This window comes from Strigops habroptila, chromosome 1 (genome assembly GCF_004027225.2).
Source record: "Strigops habroptila isolate Jane chromosome 1, bStrHab1.2.pri, whole genome shotgun sequence".
NCBI lineage: Eukaryota > Metazoa > Chordata > Aves > Psittaciformes > Psittacidae > Strigops > Strigops habroptila.
In genome coordinates this window covers 4296471-4312906 of record NC_044277.2, presented here as the reverse complement: position 1 = coordinate 4312906, position 16436 = coordinate 4296471, and the positions used below count along the sequence as shown (strand labels likewise).

The 16436-nt window shown below is 37.9% G+C and overlaps 1 protein-coding gene across 19 annotated transcripts in view; it reads right to left on the bottom strand.

Moving 5' to 3' along the window:
* Positions 1-16436, bottom strand: part of PTK2 (protein tyrosine kinase 2) — a 158604-nt gene that overhangs the window by 37890 nt on the left and 104278 nt on the right. For 10 of the 19 annotated variants that reach the window (XR_003994032.1, XM_030503294.1, XM_030502096.1 and 7 more), the window contains 6 exons: positions 11317-11334; positions 7728-7784; positions 6279-6299; positions 5129-5226; positions 3220-3304; positions 92-192 (listed from right to left, as the gene is read on the bottom strand). Coding sequence is in view for 18 of the 19 variants with exons in the window: in XM_030503294.1 (XP_030359154.1) it covers positions 92-192; positions 3220-3304; positions 5129-5226; positions 6279-6299; positions 7728-7784; positions 11317-11334 (380 nt within the window). In the remaining variant the exon portion in view is untranslated. Of the gene's footprint in view, positions 1-91; positions 193-3219; positions 3305-5128; positions 5227-6278; positions 6300-7727; positions 7785-11316; positions 11335-12535; positions 12620-16436 lie in introns of all 19 variants that reach the window. The other 9 variants (XM_030502685.1, XM_030502776.1, XM_030502864.1 and 6 more) reach the window with 4 other exon arrangements.

Below are 16436 nucleotides of genomic sequence, written 5' to 3'. Positions count from 1 at the left end.
TGTGTTAGTGCCGTGAAGTGACTCTCTCAGTCTTTGGTAAAAGCATCTGTGAGCTAAAAGCAAACCAAAGTTGCACAAGGACTTTTCGTACCTCTCCAAGTGTACAGAGCTCCATGATTATCCAAACTGGGTTTTCTGTAATAACTCCAATGAGCTTCACAATGTGAGGATGATCGAACTGACGCATTGTTACTAAAGGGAAAGGAAACAAGCTGCTGTGTTATATAAAAACTTTTATTTTTTTTCTTAAATAAAACTAATCAGTTAAGAAGCATTTCGTCTATCACCAGAAAATCCAATCACAGCTCTGCAAAACAACTGCTGCAAGCAATAACGTCTGGTCTGTGGGCAGTAGGAAACACTGCTTGCTTTAGCAGTACTGTTCGCCTGCTGTGTAAGGTGCAAGCCAAGCCAGGCTCTGGCTCTTCTACCCTGCTACGAATCCAGTGCATGATCAATTAACCTGTGCCTTTCTACTGAATCATACAATAGCATCACGGAATAGTTTGGGTTGGAAGGGACCTTCAAAGCTCATCTAGACCAACCCCCCCCCCCCCAAAATGAGCAGGGACATCTTCAACTAGATCAGGTTGCCCAGATCCACATCCAGCCTGGCCTTGAATGTCTCCAGGGATGGGGCATCCATCACCTCTCTGGGCAACCTGTGCCAGTATTTTACTGCCCTCATTGTAAAGAATTTCTTCCTTATGTCCTTGGTAAACATTCTTAATTCAATCTTGAAGTAGTACCTCCGTTACATTTACAGCTCATAGTATCAACAGAAATAACATAACTGGAAAGTCTGCTTCAGTTGACCTAAAATTAGGCAAGAATAGAAAATCTTTTGGCTTTTAATTAACCATATGCTAAAAGCAGCAGGTGTTTCTGGATTCTTGCTCCGATGAGCTTTGAGTTCTACTTCTGTACACTGGTACACAGCAGCTGGATAACCAAACACATCTTGTGACACCACAGATCCCAAGAAAAATCCTTGGTCACTGCTGTTTATAAGACCTAATGTTATAAGAATTTTATAAGTGCAAAGAAACTTACATGGGCAAATTTAACACATTCTTTAAAATATTGATGGGTTATGAATAATAGAGAAGAAAACACAATAAAACAAACATCCCTATCAACAGCATAGCTTAATGCATTAATATAAAGGAATAAACAATGTGAAATGTCAAATAGGCAATAACAACTGCTGAAATACTACACAGAATGGAAGCTAGATTCCTAAATCATTCAATTCCCCTCTTCTCCTTTGAAGTAAAGAGAGTTTCAGAGAGGGAAGCTGTTTCTGACACCTTGGAAAAGTATCTATTGCTGAACTAGTTTATCTGAACCCAATATTAGTATTAAAAGCTCAGTAAGTAAAGTGTATATCCCAAATGAACTCTAATTATTCAGTTTTAGGATTCTTTTGTGCTATATTCAATGCACTTTATAATATTTTATAACATGGAAATGTTGCTTCATTGATATAAAAATGAAGCAGAAATACAGTTTTAACTATCGAAGCAATGGAAAGCCAAATAACACAAATAGTTTTAAATATATTGTCTTACCAGTTTTAAACATAAAATACTCCATTGCTGCAAAGTACTTCCCAGAAATGAATTCAATCAATGTTAGCAAACAAACTCACAAATTCACAAAGGTAGTAATTGTATCTTTTTGCCATGAGTTTCTAGAGGAAAGAGGAATGAACTACATGTAGAAAGGAGCAGTTTACTAAAAAAGCCAGTGAAGATCAATGAAGATCTCCTCAAACCAGCTGGATTGTATTTTAGCATATACAAATGCATTAACAGTCATACACTGCTGCACAAAAGCAGAGAGGAATGAAAAGACAGGTAATGCATGTAAAAACGCTTTCTTTCATCTACTTTTTCTTCTGAGGTATTCCTCCTTGCAAGAATCAATACTAAATCTTTTCAGCATTGCAAACTCCACCACAAGCAAACAACTAAAACCCCAAAATATTTTAGTATGCCTATCATTAAAATACTAGGAAATAAAGGGCTTAATTCAGTGAAATAACCAACTGTGCCTCTCCAGATATGCGATTTGTGCCTTTTGAAGAGGGCTCTTAAAAACGAGGAGGCAGTGTCTTTTTGAGCGGTTGCAGTATGAACACAAACGAGAGGAAGGTAACAGATGGGAATTAGAATTAAAAGCAGAAAGAAGAAACAGCAAAACTGTTTAATCAGAATTGAAAAGCACTATTTATCTGTCTGCTACGTTGCCATTTCCTAATCTGTCAAGCTCAAAGCATAATAAGGAGCGTTCAATAAGCAATTATTTTCTACATTGTGAAGAGACAGCAGCCTACCTTTGACTGCTGAGTTATTACTATAAGCAATGGTATTTACTTTCCCAACAGCTAGAAATGTAATGGGAAAAATTATAGTAATTTAAAGAAAAACTTGACATCCAAAAATAAGAAGCCATTAGGTAGGAACACAGATTTTCTGAACAACTAGGAAAACATCCTGGAACAAAGGAATAGCAAATTAAAGTATATCGTAATATCTAGCCATAATCAAATAATTTATGGATGTAATACAATAGCTTTATGGGGTTTATAGACACACAATAGCAGAGGATAATAGGCAAGAATTAAGACTTGAATTCGTATCTTAATTTGCTTACAAAACCAAACAGTAGAGAAAACAGTAACTACAACATTCTTACAGAAGTTTTCTGTTTGCCACAAAAAGCCTCCCCCCATGGTATGACATCTACCATTTGGGGAATGCAGTATTTGTGGGCAATTATTTACAAAATGGGTTTATTCTATCAGAATTTTTAATTCTGAATTTTCAAGGCGCTTTCAAACTCTCAAACATAACATTTTTAGGAACTTTGTTAGCAAAGACAACCACCTGACCTTTGGAAGTAATACAGTGGAAAAAGCGCTATGTGAATTCATTAAGGAGGAAGAAGAAAATGGAAGATCAGATCTCTCATCTGGTTCTGAAGCCTTACAGGAGTTAAACACCATTGTTCAAATCAGAAAATCAAAGAACCCGCATATAACTGAATACACAGGCAAAGCAAGGCTGTACTGCACATACTGCAGGAGAGGAAAAGGTCATGCTATGTGTTAATAAAAGATTTATATGAGTATCAGAAGTTTCTGGCAGAGACAGCCGTGGTCTTTGCAAGGGCCAGTTCCAGAAGCTACCCCAGAAGAAGTATTTCAATACTCACAGGCTTCTTGTAAGAATTTTTCTCTAACGCTGTCTGAGGTGCAGTTTTTACACGTTTTGATTGCAACGGCCATAGCTGGATTCTCCTGAAAGACATGATTGAGAAACATCTGAAATAGAACCCACAACATACAGCCCACCAAAAGCCAAGTCCTTTAAAATTCTAGCAAAGCTGCTTTAGAGAAAATTACTATTAATGAAAATATCTTCAGCTAAGAAATTACAGTTTGAAAGCTTCCTTATTTATATAAATATTGCATTAAAGATTCATTTATTTAACCCACCGAGCCCAGGATGCTAAGCAGCTGCTTCAGGGAAGTACTGTTTCTGAAGTTAGAACTAGATTTAGTTAGATTGGTTAGAACTAGAATTAGCATCTATCCAAAATTGAGACCATTTCTTCAAATGAAAAACAGATCTTCATTTTACACTTGCAGAATTAGTTGATTATAAGCTTGAAAATAGTTGACATTAAATAATTTTCCAGCTTTCTCTCGCTTTTTTGCCACAAACTTCTTTTTTCATCCATTTAAACATTCATTATCTAGAAAAGCTCATATGCACCAACCTAAATTACCAAGTCCCACCAACCTCACTGGTTTCACTGAGGTGACTCTTTGTGTGTTGGGGTTTTGCTGGATCAGGGTTCAAGTATTTTGTATCTTTTCTTTCAGGACAAAGTAGTAACTTTATTAACATACAAGGTTCTTTGTGAGTGATACAGTGAGATGGTCATTGGAGAAATAGACACATTCGTTTAATGTTATTGTCTCTCTGTGGTGTGCTACTGCTCTTCCAGCATTAACAGAGTAAAATTCCTTCTCTGTATTTCATCCCAATAGGATGCTGGGTTAAATCAACAAGGGCATCACCAGCAGAAATTAAGATGCCATTATCCCACTCAGCACTTGTCAGGCCCACCTGGAATACTGTGTCAGTTTTGGGTCCCGCTATAGGAAAAAGATGTGGACAGGTTGGAGAGAGTCCAGAGAAGGGCCACAGAGATGATCCAAGGGCTAGGCAGCCATGTGAGGAAAGGCTGAGAAAGCTGGGCTTGTTCAGCAGAGAAAATAAGGCTCAGGGGAGACCTTATCACTATGTTCTAGTATTTAAAGGATGGCTACAAAGAAGATGGAGACTCCCTTTTTACAAGGAGTCACATGGAAAAGACATGGGGTGATGGACACAAGTTACTCCTGAGGAGATTCTGACTGGACACAGGGAAAATTTTTCCCAATGAGAACAATCAGCCCTTGGAATAATCTCCCCAGGGAAGTGGTGGACTCCCCAACACCGGACACTTTTAAGATTCAGCTGCACAGGGCGGTGGGACACCCTAGTCTGGGTCATGCTTTGCCTAGAGAGGTTGGCCCAGATGATCCTTAAGGTCCCTTCCAACCTGAGATTCTATGATTCAGGACCAAATGCCAAACTGAAACCTAAATCAGGCTCAACACCCATAAATACTATTTTAAACTTCAGAAAAGATTCTAAAGCACTGAATGGTCAATACAGGATTATGGTCAAAGGGACACATGCTTAGACACACTCAAAATGAAGATGAGAGTGTAAGCTTAGGGTTAAAATGAATGACTTCCAATTCCGATTCAGCCAATGACTTTGATACAGTCCTGAATAATTTACTTGGCTCTTGTGATTCTTTTACCTATCTATAAAAAATGGGAACATAGGAGCAGAGAAACTACTCTGGAGCTAGTTTTCTACTTATCTGAAACATGGGAAATATTCTCTACATGCTGATTATTCTGAAGAATAAATGACAGAATCAGTTTTTATTTGTTTTGGAAGACTCAAACCAAGGCATCTAAGGAATACATTTATTTTTTATGTTATTTTTTAACTAGAAAGGTTTTATAGTGGTTTATCTTTATTTCAGAAGGTAGGCTTACCGGACTCATGTAAACTCCTTGGTGTACATCTCCAAACTGTCCTTCGCCAATGCAGCGCCCCAGCTCAATTCTCTCCCTTTGAATTTCATAATCTCTGGCTATAAGAATATAATGCACTTCAAATATTAAATTTCTGATGAAGGGCAAAGAAATAATCCACAAGATACAAAACTCAAAGTCAGTCACTCCAACGTCTCACGTATGAATTACTAAGATTAACAGTTGCTGCACACCAACCTATACGAATGCTGTATACACAGTGGAAACCTCTTAAACCAATGTTTGAACCAAAGCAATGAGGCATGAATTGTGAAATCTAATTTGCTAAATGAACTGCTATGCATTATTTATTTCAATGCAATAGAGGTAATTGAAGCCTTCTTAATTATAGCTAGTAAAAGACAAAGAGGACAGCCTAGGGCAAAAGCAATGATATTAAATACAGCCTTAGCACACATGGCTTGAGATGTTTAAGAGAACTCCACTATGTGGTATTTTAGCTCTTGGAACCATCAAATGAGCCCAGAGAATTTTTAAAGAGGTAACTGCAAGAAAAAACAGAGAAACAAGAGCATGGCAAATAAAGATCAAATGAAAGAGCAGAATTTTGAGTGCATTACACCGCTATCAGTGTGTAATTGAAGTAAAATTGATGTGTTTGGTGGATTTAAGCAATTTTGTTAACTTTGTGGTTTAACAGACTGAGAACATTACTGATAAATATGGCTCAGTACTTCAGCGAAACATTTAATCAATTGCAATTGAATTACTTCAGTTGCAATTTCACTTCTAGCAGACATGGAAAACTAGTTCAGGACTGGCAGAAAAGCACATACAGGATATGTTTTCACCTCTCTTTGTAGTAGTCAGAGAAAAAAACCACAACCAACCAGCTTAGGTCTTCAAGACTGATTATTTTGACTTCATTAACACTACAGAAATAACATCATCTAGAGCTGGGTAACAAAGCAATGAATGCCCTTTTCATATTTTTTTTAAAGTACTGCATTTTCCTCTTTAAAATCCCAAAGCTAACTGGTTTAACTAGAAATAAATCATGTTTATTAAATGAAAGTGAAGAGTAAACTTAAAAATTCCACATCATTCCAAATTGCAAGCATACAGGGATGGGTAAAGGGTCTCCTGTTACCTTCATCTATTCCATAGCTTTCTGCAGTGCAATTAAGAGAAAAATCAAATGCTTACTTAGATAGAGCTTCTTAAGACAAGGACAAACATTTCTTAACATTATAGTTTTAAATGAAGAAATATACTGATGCAATTTTAAGTTTACATTAGCAGAAGTCACAGGTCTGTTCTTGTGATCTTTAACTGACTCAGTCCTTTGAGAGCTGAACACTTGAGCCCACTTCAATCCAGCAAAGCACTTAACGAATTTCACTCCAACAGCCCATCTCACGGGTTCTGAATTGAAGGCATACTTAAGTGTCCAGCATCATCCAGGGCTGGGCCCACAAGTAATTACTTCCATGAGGATTCAAATTAAAAGATTAGGAAAAAAACCCCAAGCCCACACAAAGTTAAAATGTTAACAAAAAATAAAGGATATCATTTATTACAGTACTTTTTGATCCTGCAATTATTTCAGTAGAATCATGTAGTGACTTACTGCAAGACATTCGAAACACAGTGTTTATTTCTGGAAAACATACATCCTTGCTTTTCAAATATTTATGTTCCAATATATATATGTTTTTCAAAACATATATTCTTGCTTTTCAAATATTTTCCACAGTAGTGGAAACTATGCTTGCAAACACTGAAGTGCTCATGAAACATTCCTGCCACATGGTACACTCTAGAAATCCCCACACACATTATTGGTTCTTCATCAGAACATGGTACCAGTTTAAGCACCATCCTCCCCTCTTAACTAACCAAACCCAATGTTTCTGAGGGTCTGTGTATCAAGGGATTGTCTACTTCTAGAGCAATCCTTGGTTGCCAAAATGTAGCTGCAATTTCACAGACACAACTTTGAAACCAGAATACTACATTAAATGAGTTGGCCGTGACAGTTTAACTTGATGTAATTCAAACACACCACAAGACAAAGTCCTTGTGGTGGCTGAAGCCTCATTTTCTTTATTTCAAAGATGAAGACTCAGAAAAACTTTGAATTGTTGCTTTTCTTCCTAAAGTCTTTCATCTTTAACACGTGGTACAGTTGACTTTCCTCTACCACGGAATTCAAGAGCAGCAAGTCTGTCACAGAGCAAGGGGGAGATATGCTTAGACAGCAACACACAGAAGCTTTCCGAATTGTTTGCTCTTCTCACAGAAATCTCATCCATTCTTTTTTTAAGCGGTGTTCATCATCACAATCAAAAAAATCTACATTTTGAGACATAAAAGGAATTTCACTGTGAAGTTACCGACAGCAGCACAACAGAATTTGGTTTTATTTGCTTCAAAACCTGAACTTGAAAATCACTGGTATCAAACTGGCTTTCAAAACATCATAAGGAATATTTTCTTTACGCACATATTTACTTCAGGCTGAAATGTAAGAATCAGTCCCTGCTAAACCAAAGAAGCTTTTGGACAGGGAAGTTCCCAAGGGAAGCACCATACTTACTTGATGGCATTGTATAAGTATCTTCTTCATCTATAATCTCTGCATAGTCATCTGTCTCTGTAAAGGGAGGAATTGAAGAGTTTCGGGAAAAGCAGATGAAAACATCTCCAGAATAACATCTCCCATTTATCAAGGCCAATATGTCACAACCCCCAATTTAACATTGCTGGGACGCATTTACAATAGCATGAATAAAACTGGCTCATGCATAATTTATGGTATGATAATGACCTCGGTGCCAATTATACAACGTCACATCGATGCATTCAGCAAAGAATAAAAGGAAGAGGCATTTGTATTCAAAAAAGTTCAAGTTTGCAACTGAAAATCATCTGAACTTTGACTTCAAATCTTTATAAAAGTGAATTCCATTGCAGGAAAGACAAAACATTATTAATGGATTAAATTGCTTTACCTTCATTCAGTAAAGTGTGACTCATAGTTTGCTAGGTTTATTATGTCAAACAGGCAGAACAGAGAGTAAAGATGTTCCAGGGCAGCATCTACCTACTGGCAGTGTGGCAAGGTGAGTTATTTTCCATAGAGCCTTTTAGAACATAAAGATCTTTTAAATCACACTCCCGCCTTACACCCATTCTTCTTGCATTAGCCTCAATTGTTGTTTAGTGGAAATTCATTACCAGTTCTGTCATCAAGAATCAACATCTCCTGGACAGTGTTTGAAAACAACCAGTTCTCAAAATTGGCAGAAAAACAACAGTGTATTTCTTCCTCTGTTTAAAACTTAATCTGTTCTCAAAATGGTTTCAAATGGTGTCAAATCACATGAGAAAGTCCTTCTCTTGCTCTAAAGAAATTGCAGTGAGTATAAGTCGTTTCCTAATGGCCAGATAAATTCCTCCAGAGGTTACAAAACCACAACAGTGAGGTAATTTTTCACATCAAGGCTGATAAATTCTAATGACAAACTTTAAAGGCACAGAGAAGTTCTCAAAATGGATTCATTTCCAATCCAGCATGCAGTTTTTTGGGGCTGGTTTCAGGTGATCAGATATTGGGCCACCTCTCAAAGGCATGATTTACTCCCCCTTTTCCCCATCTGCCCTGGAGCATATGTATATCCCTACATCTCCCTGGTGTCATTTCTGGAGGTATGGTTTCCGAATGGTGAATGGGACAAAGCCACCGTGAGTGGAAAGAAGGATGGGATGATCCTTTTTGCAGCAGCCCTCAGGTCAAGCAACTTAAGCCAGCTCTGAAACCAGAGCAAGGCTCATAAATATTACACACGTACATAAACAAGAGGCTTCATCTTCTGACAAACTGAATATTCCACAATTAGGAAACTACAGGTTGCCTCTAACCTCTGAAGTTCAACACACTTCAGTGAGTAAATGTCGTTTTACGACCCTGACTTCCTACTACTTAAATAAATTGAAAGCTATTTTTCTTTCCAACTCCTGTAGGAATTTACCATGTCTTGTAAAAACAGAATCAGGAAACTCTGTGCCATTTTGTTAGGCATTTTCTATTTAGGACACAGCAAAACAGTCACCTAATGAAAATTCAATTAATTATAAAGACAGTGCACAATTCTAAGCAGGAGCATTCTCCTTTAATCTCTTTCTTGGTATGTTTTTCCTCCCTACGTTATAAACTGATGTTTTTGTAGAAAATAAGCCCCAGTTTGATCTAAAAAATAAGCATCTATTTGAAAGAAACCATCAGTGTGACACCAATGTGTTAGGGATAAATCACTTGGCTTCCTTGTGGTAAGATGTTTTTAACTTCTAAGCGTGGTATATATCAATGAGTGCTACAAGTTGGTATTCAAGGATACCAGAAAGTCCTTAATCTATGTAAAAAATTGCACTGAGTATCATAAACATATTTGAGAAGAATTTAAAGTCTGGAAACTAGAACTGGTGCCACACTGGTCTTTAAAAAAACCAAAACATTTATCACTGATGGACCAGTGCTTACAAAATGTGATAAATGGCTTGGCTTGCTCTTCTATTTTAAATGAATTAAGCCATAATAAATCCATTATCAGAACACCACAGAGCACCTCACATGTTTTTGATACACTGCCCCAAACCACCCTGAAACTAAAAGGGTCTTCAGTAGCCTTAATTAAATGCATGCAATTAACTAAATATTTCTTGTTACATGATTAACACTCTGAAGAGGAACATAGAGCAAGAATTCACAAAATAATTCCTATACATGTCTGGCATTGTTTTTGGGAAATAGAGGAAAATTCAATCAAGGCATTAACAGTGATGTGCTCAAAGTGTTCTGCAACACAGATAACTGACTTCCCTCACTTCTGGACTTCACTCCATGATTAGAGTCATATACTATGAGACTATTACCAAGTCTGCTAAGATATTCCAGAACCTAAGTGGAGCTTAAAAGCAAAATTCTCTTAGGCAAGTCTCTCCAGGCTGCTTTAACAAAGAAGGTGTTACAGCAGTCTCAAGAGCTAAGCACTCACAACAAAGCAGTGATTCTAAGTGATAGTCTATTTTCAAGGCCCTTGGTAAGTCTAGAAAAACTAAAACTTAAAAATAGGGCTCATATGTGCTGCTTTATTGCACATTGTAAAACCAGCACTGAACCTTTTCACCCGTTGGTCAAGCCCAGATTCTTCTAGAGGGAAAACCAAATAGGTGGCTTTTGTGTTGGTGGAACTGGTGAATGGCTTACTCATTATCTTTGCGTTAAATGTGAGGGAGAGAAAGGAGATGAAAAGTTATACACCCCCTTTACATTTTACTGAGAGAAAGGCCACAAGACGTCCTATTTTTTCTTATCCCCTTCCTTTGCATACTGCTTTTTATGCCCTTTTAGTACCTCCTACTTCTAAGACTAAAGATACACACACAACCAGTAGTAGCAGTTTGATTTTTTTCCAACATCAGATGGAATCCTTTAGAAAAATAGCTAAAAATATCTTTAAAACCTCCCCCATAACTGAAGCCCAACTTGTTTCCAGAGTGCAGCAAGTCAGTATTTTCTAGAAATGAAGACCTAGAAACTCTAGAAAAGTTAAACATTTTCTAATAAGGTTCAAAATTTTGAAGAAAAACTTTAAAATGTCTTTAAAATTAGCAGTTTGAGCAGCTGAAAGCTGATTAATTTTATTCAATCTACATTAATCTATCTTGTACAGCTTCTTTTTATGCAAGGAGTAGTAGCGGAGTACACGGCACTTGGATGCTACCATGTCTTTAAAGTATCTCTTAGTAGATTCCTTTCTCACATCTTACATCCATTAATGTCACCCAGTGACCAAAAACTATCTGTGATAAAATCAAACTGAACGGATACTCTTGCAAACCTCTAAACCTTCTCTGCAACATGCCAGAAGTCTCATTGCAAACACATGCAATACCCCAGCCCTGGGTGTCTGGAATAAGTTTTCCCTTTTTCCATTCCAGTGGAGCAGAAAGTGTTAGTTGCACAGCCTGTAAAGTACAATATTTGTTGGCTCATGTCCAAAGCAGACTGCTTTTTAATATGAAAAGCTGTATAAAAGTCATTACTGAAATGTGCATTAAGTGGTATATGGATATAAGAGTTGCATATTGCACGTTAGTAACACACAGACTAGAAAACATATTACCGTCCCCACTAATTTCATCTGCAGATCCAGGTGGCATGCAAGGAGAGAGAAAAACAGAGGGGGAGAGAGAGGGGACAGAGAAGAGGGAGGGGAAAATATACTATTAAATTCATGAGTAATCCAAAAGTATTCAGATTGTAGTTATCTTATATACCTGACTCAAGAGAAACCAGAAAAGTAGCAGAACTTAAGACTTCTCACCTAAAACCCAAGGGACAAAGATACGTTCTAAGAAGCTTATATGATGCAACAGAGTTAATGACTTTCAAACATAGATTTACACAAAACTTAAATTTTGGAGCGGAACTAGTTATTTTAATGCATTGTTAAGAAACATCAAGTTCTGGGTTTATTCAATACTTCACTACAAAATAGATCTACAGCCAGATGAGTCAGATCAATATGACTTTGCATGTACACTTATGGCTTTGGGTAAGTAGAGTTGGTGTTGACCCTTTCAAAGGAAACACACTCCTGTGCTATCACGAAGACATGAGTAAGAAATGGAGCCAACTAAGTATTAATAATACAGAGCATATTGCAATTATAAAAAGCTGAAATTTACACCCGTGGCAAATGGAGCAACTCTACTGGGAAGATGTTCAAACGAGCACCGTATCCCACATGTACTGTAGCGGCCCATCAATACCCACAGCACAAGCTGATGCACTTCAGACATTACTTATAAATAAAAGAAAAATGCACATTAATGGTGTAAAAGTAATGCATTTATTATTCCAATTCTTCTTCCCCCTAACAAAGCCAAGCTGGTCCAGAGCAAGTGGTGAACCAGTACGCAGCCAAAAGCATCACTGTATTCAGTATTTAATTCAAAGTGATCTCAGCTGATGCTTATTGTTGCTATTCTATTTCATTCATAAGCATGCTGTATCAGGGGTCCAAGAATGAAGTCAAATCCTATTAACAAAAAATCCATGTTAGATGGGGCTGCATAGCTTTACAAGTGAAATTATTAATATGTTTGTTGTTGTAGCATATGATGCTAAGAAACAAGCACCCCCATAAAAATGGGGACCAGCAAAGTTGTCACGCTGCATGAAAATCCAATTCGATAGGAGGAAAGGGGTAGCAGAAAGGTAATGAAATTATTCTTGGAACTCTGTTTACCTGAGGCTAAAGTAGTTTAAAAACAGTAACTGAGTTAGTATATTCAGCTTTTGGGTTAATAAGGCAGCCTATACAAAGAGCAGTGCAGTACCCTTAGGCGGCGACTCATGGGAACAGAAGACGAAAGGGAGAAAGCGTCTAGCTTTCTTTACTTTATGCTGACAGTGATTGACTCCTTTACACAGAGGCAAGAAAAGGAAAGAGAAAAACAGAAACAAATTATTTGGAAATAAAAGAAAAGAGACTGGAGAGAACATCTACAATGAACGAACATAAAGGTAAAGGTTTACATTACAATTCTGTATACGCAAATGGATATACGAATGTTGCTGAAACTCTAACGCATGTTTGGGGTTTTCCTTCAAATTCCTTTCTACAACAAAGTTATTCTTAAACTTAAATTCTTATCTATTAAAAAGGCAGCTTTTGCCAGCTATATCCACCACCCACTGACAATGCAAAGAATACTGTCTATCCCAGAAGTGTAATCTGCTTTTGCAAGCTTCCTATCTCAGTTCTGCCAGATTGTGCAATAGCGAAGTTCTGATTTAGGCGGCAGTCACCAGACTTCAACATGCATGTATTGACTCTCTGGACCCTTAATCTAACACAAGACAAGCATTTCGCATAGCATGGTTACATAGAACAAAGAAAACCACAGTTTTTCAGTGGGACAGTTGCTCTGTCCCACTGAAATACAACACTGACATATTTTATGGTCTGAAATCTGCCACTGGAGTTTTATCCCCAGTGCAGGCCTGTCATGCCAATTGCTATTGTAGCTCTCCAAGGACCTCTGGGTGACTGCCCCATGATGCTGGCCTCACTGTCCCCTTTCCTAATTTGCATTTAATTAGCAAAGCACTTATCAGAAAGAGAAATTTCTGAGTGGGAGGAAATACAAAGAAGGCACAGCTGATTTCACAAGGTGAGAAAGGAGGACACAGGACGACACTAAGAACCTGAGGAGAGCTGCTCCTTTTATTTCCCTTGTTATCTGTTTGCTCCTCTCCTCTTTCCTCTTTTTCCTTCTCTCCTCTACCTCAGGAAATTTGAGAGGTGCTTTAAAAAGCCAATCAACTAAAAACCTGCATCTTGTGGCTGGGAGTCCTCCACAGACACAACTCGGGTCCAGCCACCCTGAGTTATACAGACTGAAGGTCCAGGTTCTAGTAGCGAAGCCCACAGGCACAACACACTCATCAGTGGTGGGAGGAGTGGAGGAAAGGTGGAAAAGGAGAATTACCTTTGAATAACTTCACATTTGTCACAGATTCTGGAAACCTAAGAACCATCAAAGCAGCCACACTTACACAAAGCACCATCTTTTACATAGCTGTGCAGATTTTGAGGGATAATGTGCAGATTTTTCTGAAGGTTTCTTAAGTGTGTTCAATCACTGTGCAGTCTGGAGGCTGCGTGCTGAATGTCACGCATGCAAATCTAACAGGTAACGCACTACTATGTACAACCCATTCTTTGCTAAGATGGCAATTCAAATCCAAAGTTAAAACAAGTGGGTGAGATTTATCACTGTATCCTAAGCAACAAAAACTACCACTGGAAAAGCTGCTGGAGTGATTTAACAGACAGAAATCATTCACTATTTGGGGAAATGTCAATGTCACTGAAAATGACAGAACATTAATCAGATTCAGAACTACAAGAGGTGCAAGAAGAGGGCAAAATTATTGAGTAGTTGGAGTATCAGTATTTCCATGTAAACCACATTAATGCAACCCTAGGGACTTACCTTCCTAACATCACACAGTAATTTTCAGGGCTATCATTCTAACACAAACCTGAGGTAACTTTCATCAAAAGCTTCAGAGTATGAAAGAAAAGACAAAAATATTACAGGTATTTTAAGAGACTACTGAAAAGGTACTGAAAGGAGAATAAAGGAATCCAATACTCTGCTGAAACAGAAGAACAGGTATAGAGTCACTGGAAGCAATGCAAGCTGTCTAAAAGGGAAGAGATGTTTCAACTCTTGACCTGTCTGCTCAGGCTACAAAGCTAATTTAAGCTTGAAACGCTCTTCACTCTTAGATTGACACATAGGTAGCAGAAGCTGCCTGAAACCCGACTAACCTATTTCATATGAAGGGCACATGGAGATGACAAAAGTGGTTTTAATTCATGTACATGCCCTGTGATACTCAGTGCAACTCATCTTCTGCATTTCAAACTTTGCCTTTGTGATTTATTGGCTAAAGTCTGTTCAACTCTTCTGCCACAGTCAGTGGAAGACTGCTTTGTCTTAAATGTCCACATCTTCGAGTCTAGATACAAAAGAAGATTTCTTTAGGTAAAGAGATGATTTTAAGTTAAAAAACCCAAGAAGTCACAAAGCTTTTTCAGGAGCTTAGAGACTACCTGCTTGAAATGAATACTACTTAGAAGGATTTCCACCATTCCACACCAGCTTCCAGCCAGGCTATCACTGGCATCCACCTAAAGGCCCATAAGGCTCAGAAATGCTGCTGAAAACTGGACTGGACTTTATTTATTTATTTCCTTTTCTTAATACTAAGTATTCACTACAATTATTGTGTAGAATCAAATAAAAATCACTTGCTATGCAACAGACTGTGTAGGAAAGGAAGCGGCCAGGCCAGAGGGCAGTTACTGCTGAAGCAACTAGTTGGGATTGTGTGAGTAGATAACCAATACTGAAAGGCTGAAACTGATAAAGTCCCATTCTATTTTAATCTCACATTCCTAAACTGGTTTGAGGAAAACCCTCAAAAAAACCTGTACAAGAAATGAATCTATGTGATTTCTAGCTTTTGAAATTAAACGAGCACTACCTGTTGTATGTTTAGACATAAACCAATAAACCCCCAAACCTATTACTGCATGGAACATTTCTTTAGTCATTCCTCAGCGTTATTGCTGGGAGAGCAAAAGTGTCTGCTCAAATCAATGGATCACAAAGGAGGAGTGTAGGAGGGTAAGAACTCTTTAATGAACAACACAGACTGATGAAATCAAAGCAGTAACTTCCTGAGCACTGTATGGAGGAGATATGTTTAGACTGTCACCACAGTTCATTCTGGTGGTCTTATGCTTGACAAGAAGCATTTTAGTCAGTCTAAAATATAGAAAGATAACACCATCAGACTATTCAACTGTGAGGGAGTCTGAAATACTATCATTTCTTAGCATTAAGGGTATTTTTAGCTGTATTATCTTATTAATCAGTGGAACAGCTGGATGAGTTAAGAAGCAAAAAACGCCCTTTGTGAACTTGGAAACTAATGCCTTGCTCAAGGTTTGTAAAAGCACTGCAGTAAAACTTAGGCTTGAAAATCTCCCAGTCCTGTAGCTGTGTGGCAGAGCTACAGCTGTACAGCGCCTTTATATTCCTCTAATTACTTAACAATTTGAATGTCTAATGATGTAATCTACACTAAGTCTGTCTGTATTTCTTTTCAGAAGACATGAGCTGTACAGTTTGATGTAACTGAGCCAGGAGACACAGTCATAAGCACTCAAGATACAATTCTTTATCTTAAAAATTTACTTATGCTTTCCAGCATTGTCTTTTTGGAGTGACTTGATAAAAAGAACATGAAAAAGAACTTCAAGCAAAGAACACCTTTTCCCCTAGCAACTAATTCAAATGGAACCAGGAAACCCAAGTCCTACACAAGGAACTCTTTCAGAGTTGAGCACAGGGCAGGACTTCACTTTGAGCACAGGAATCACGAAACAGAGCACACCCTGTGCTTTGCAAGGAGAAGCGCTTCAGTAAGATTGTATTTGTCTTTCCATCCTTGCTCACAGCTTTGCTTGTTTATTAGTCCACATCACTCACCCATAAACTCAGGTCCTTTCATATGCCAACATCTCCGTCATTAAAAACATTTTCAAGTGTTGTAATACTGAAATTATCACAGGGTGCCCAGAGAAGCTGTGGCTGCCCCATCCCTGGCAGTGTTCAAGGCCAGGTTGGACACAGGGGCTTGGAGCAACCTGCTCTAGTG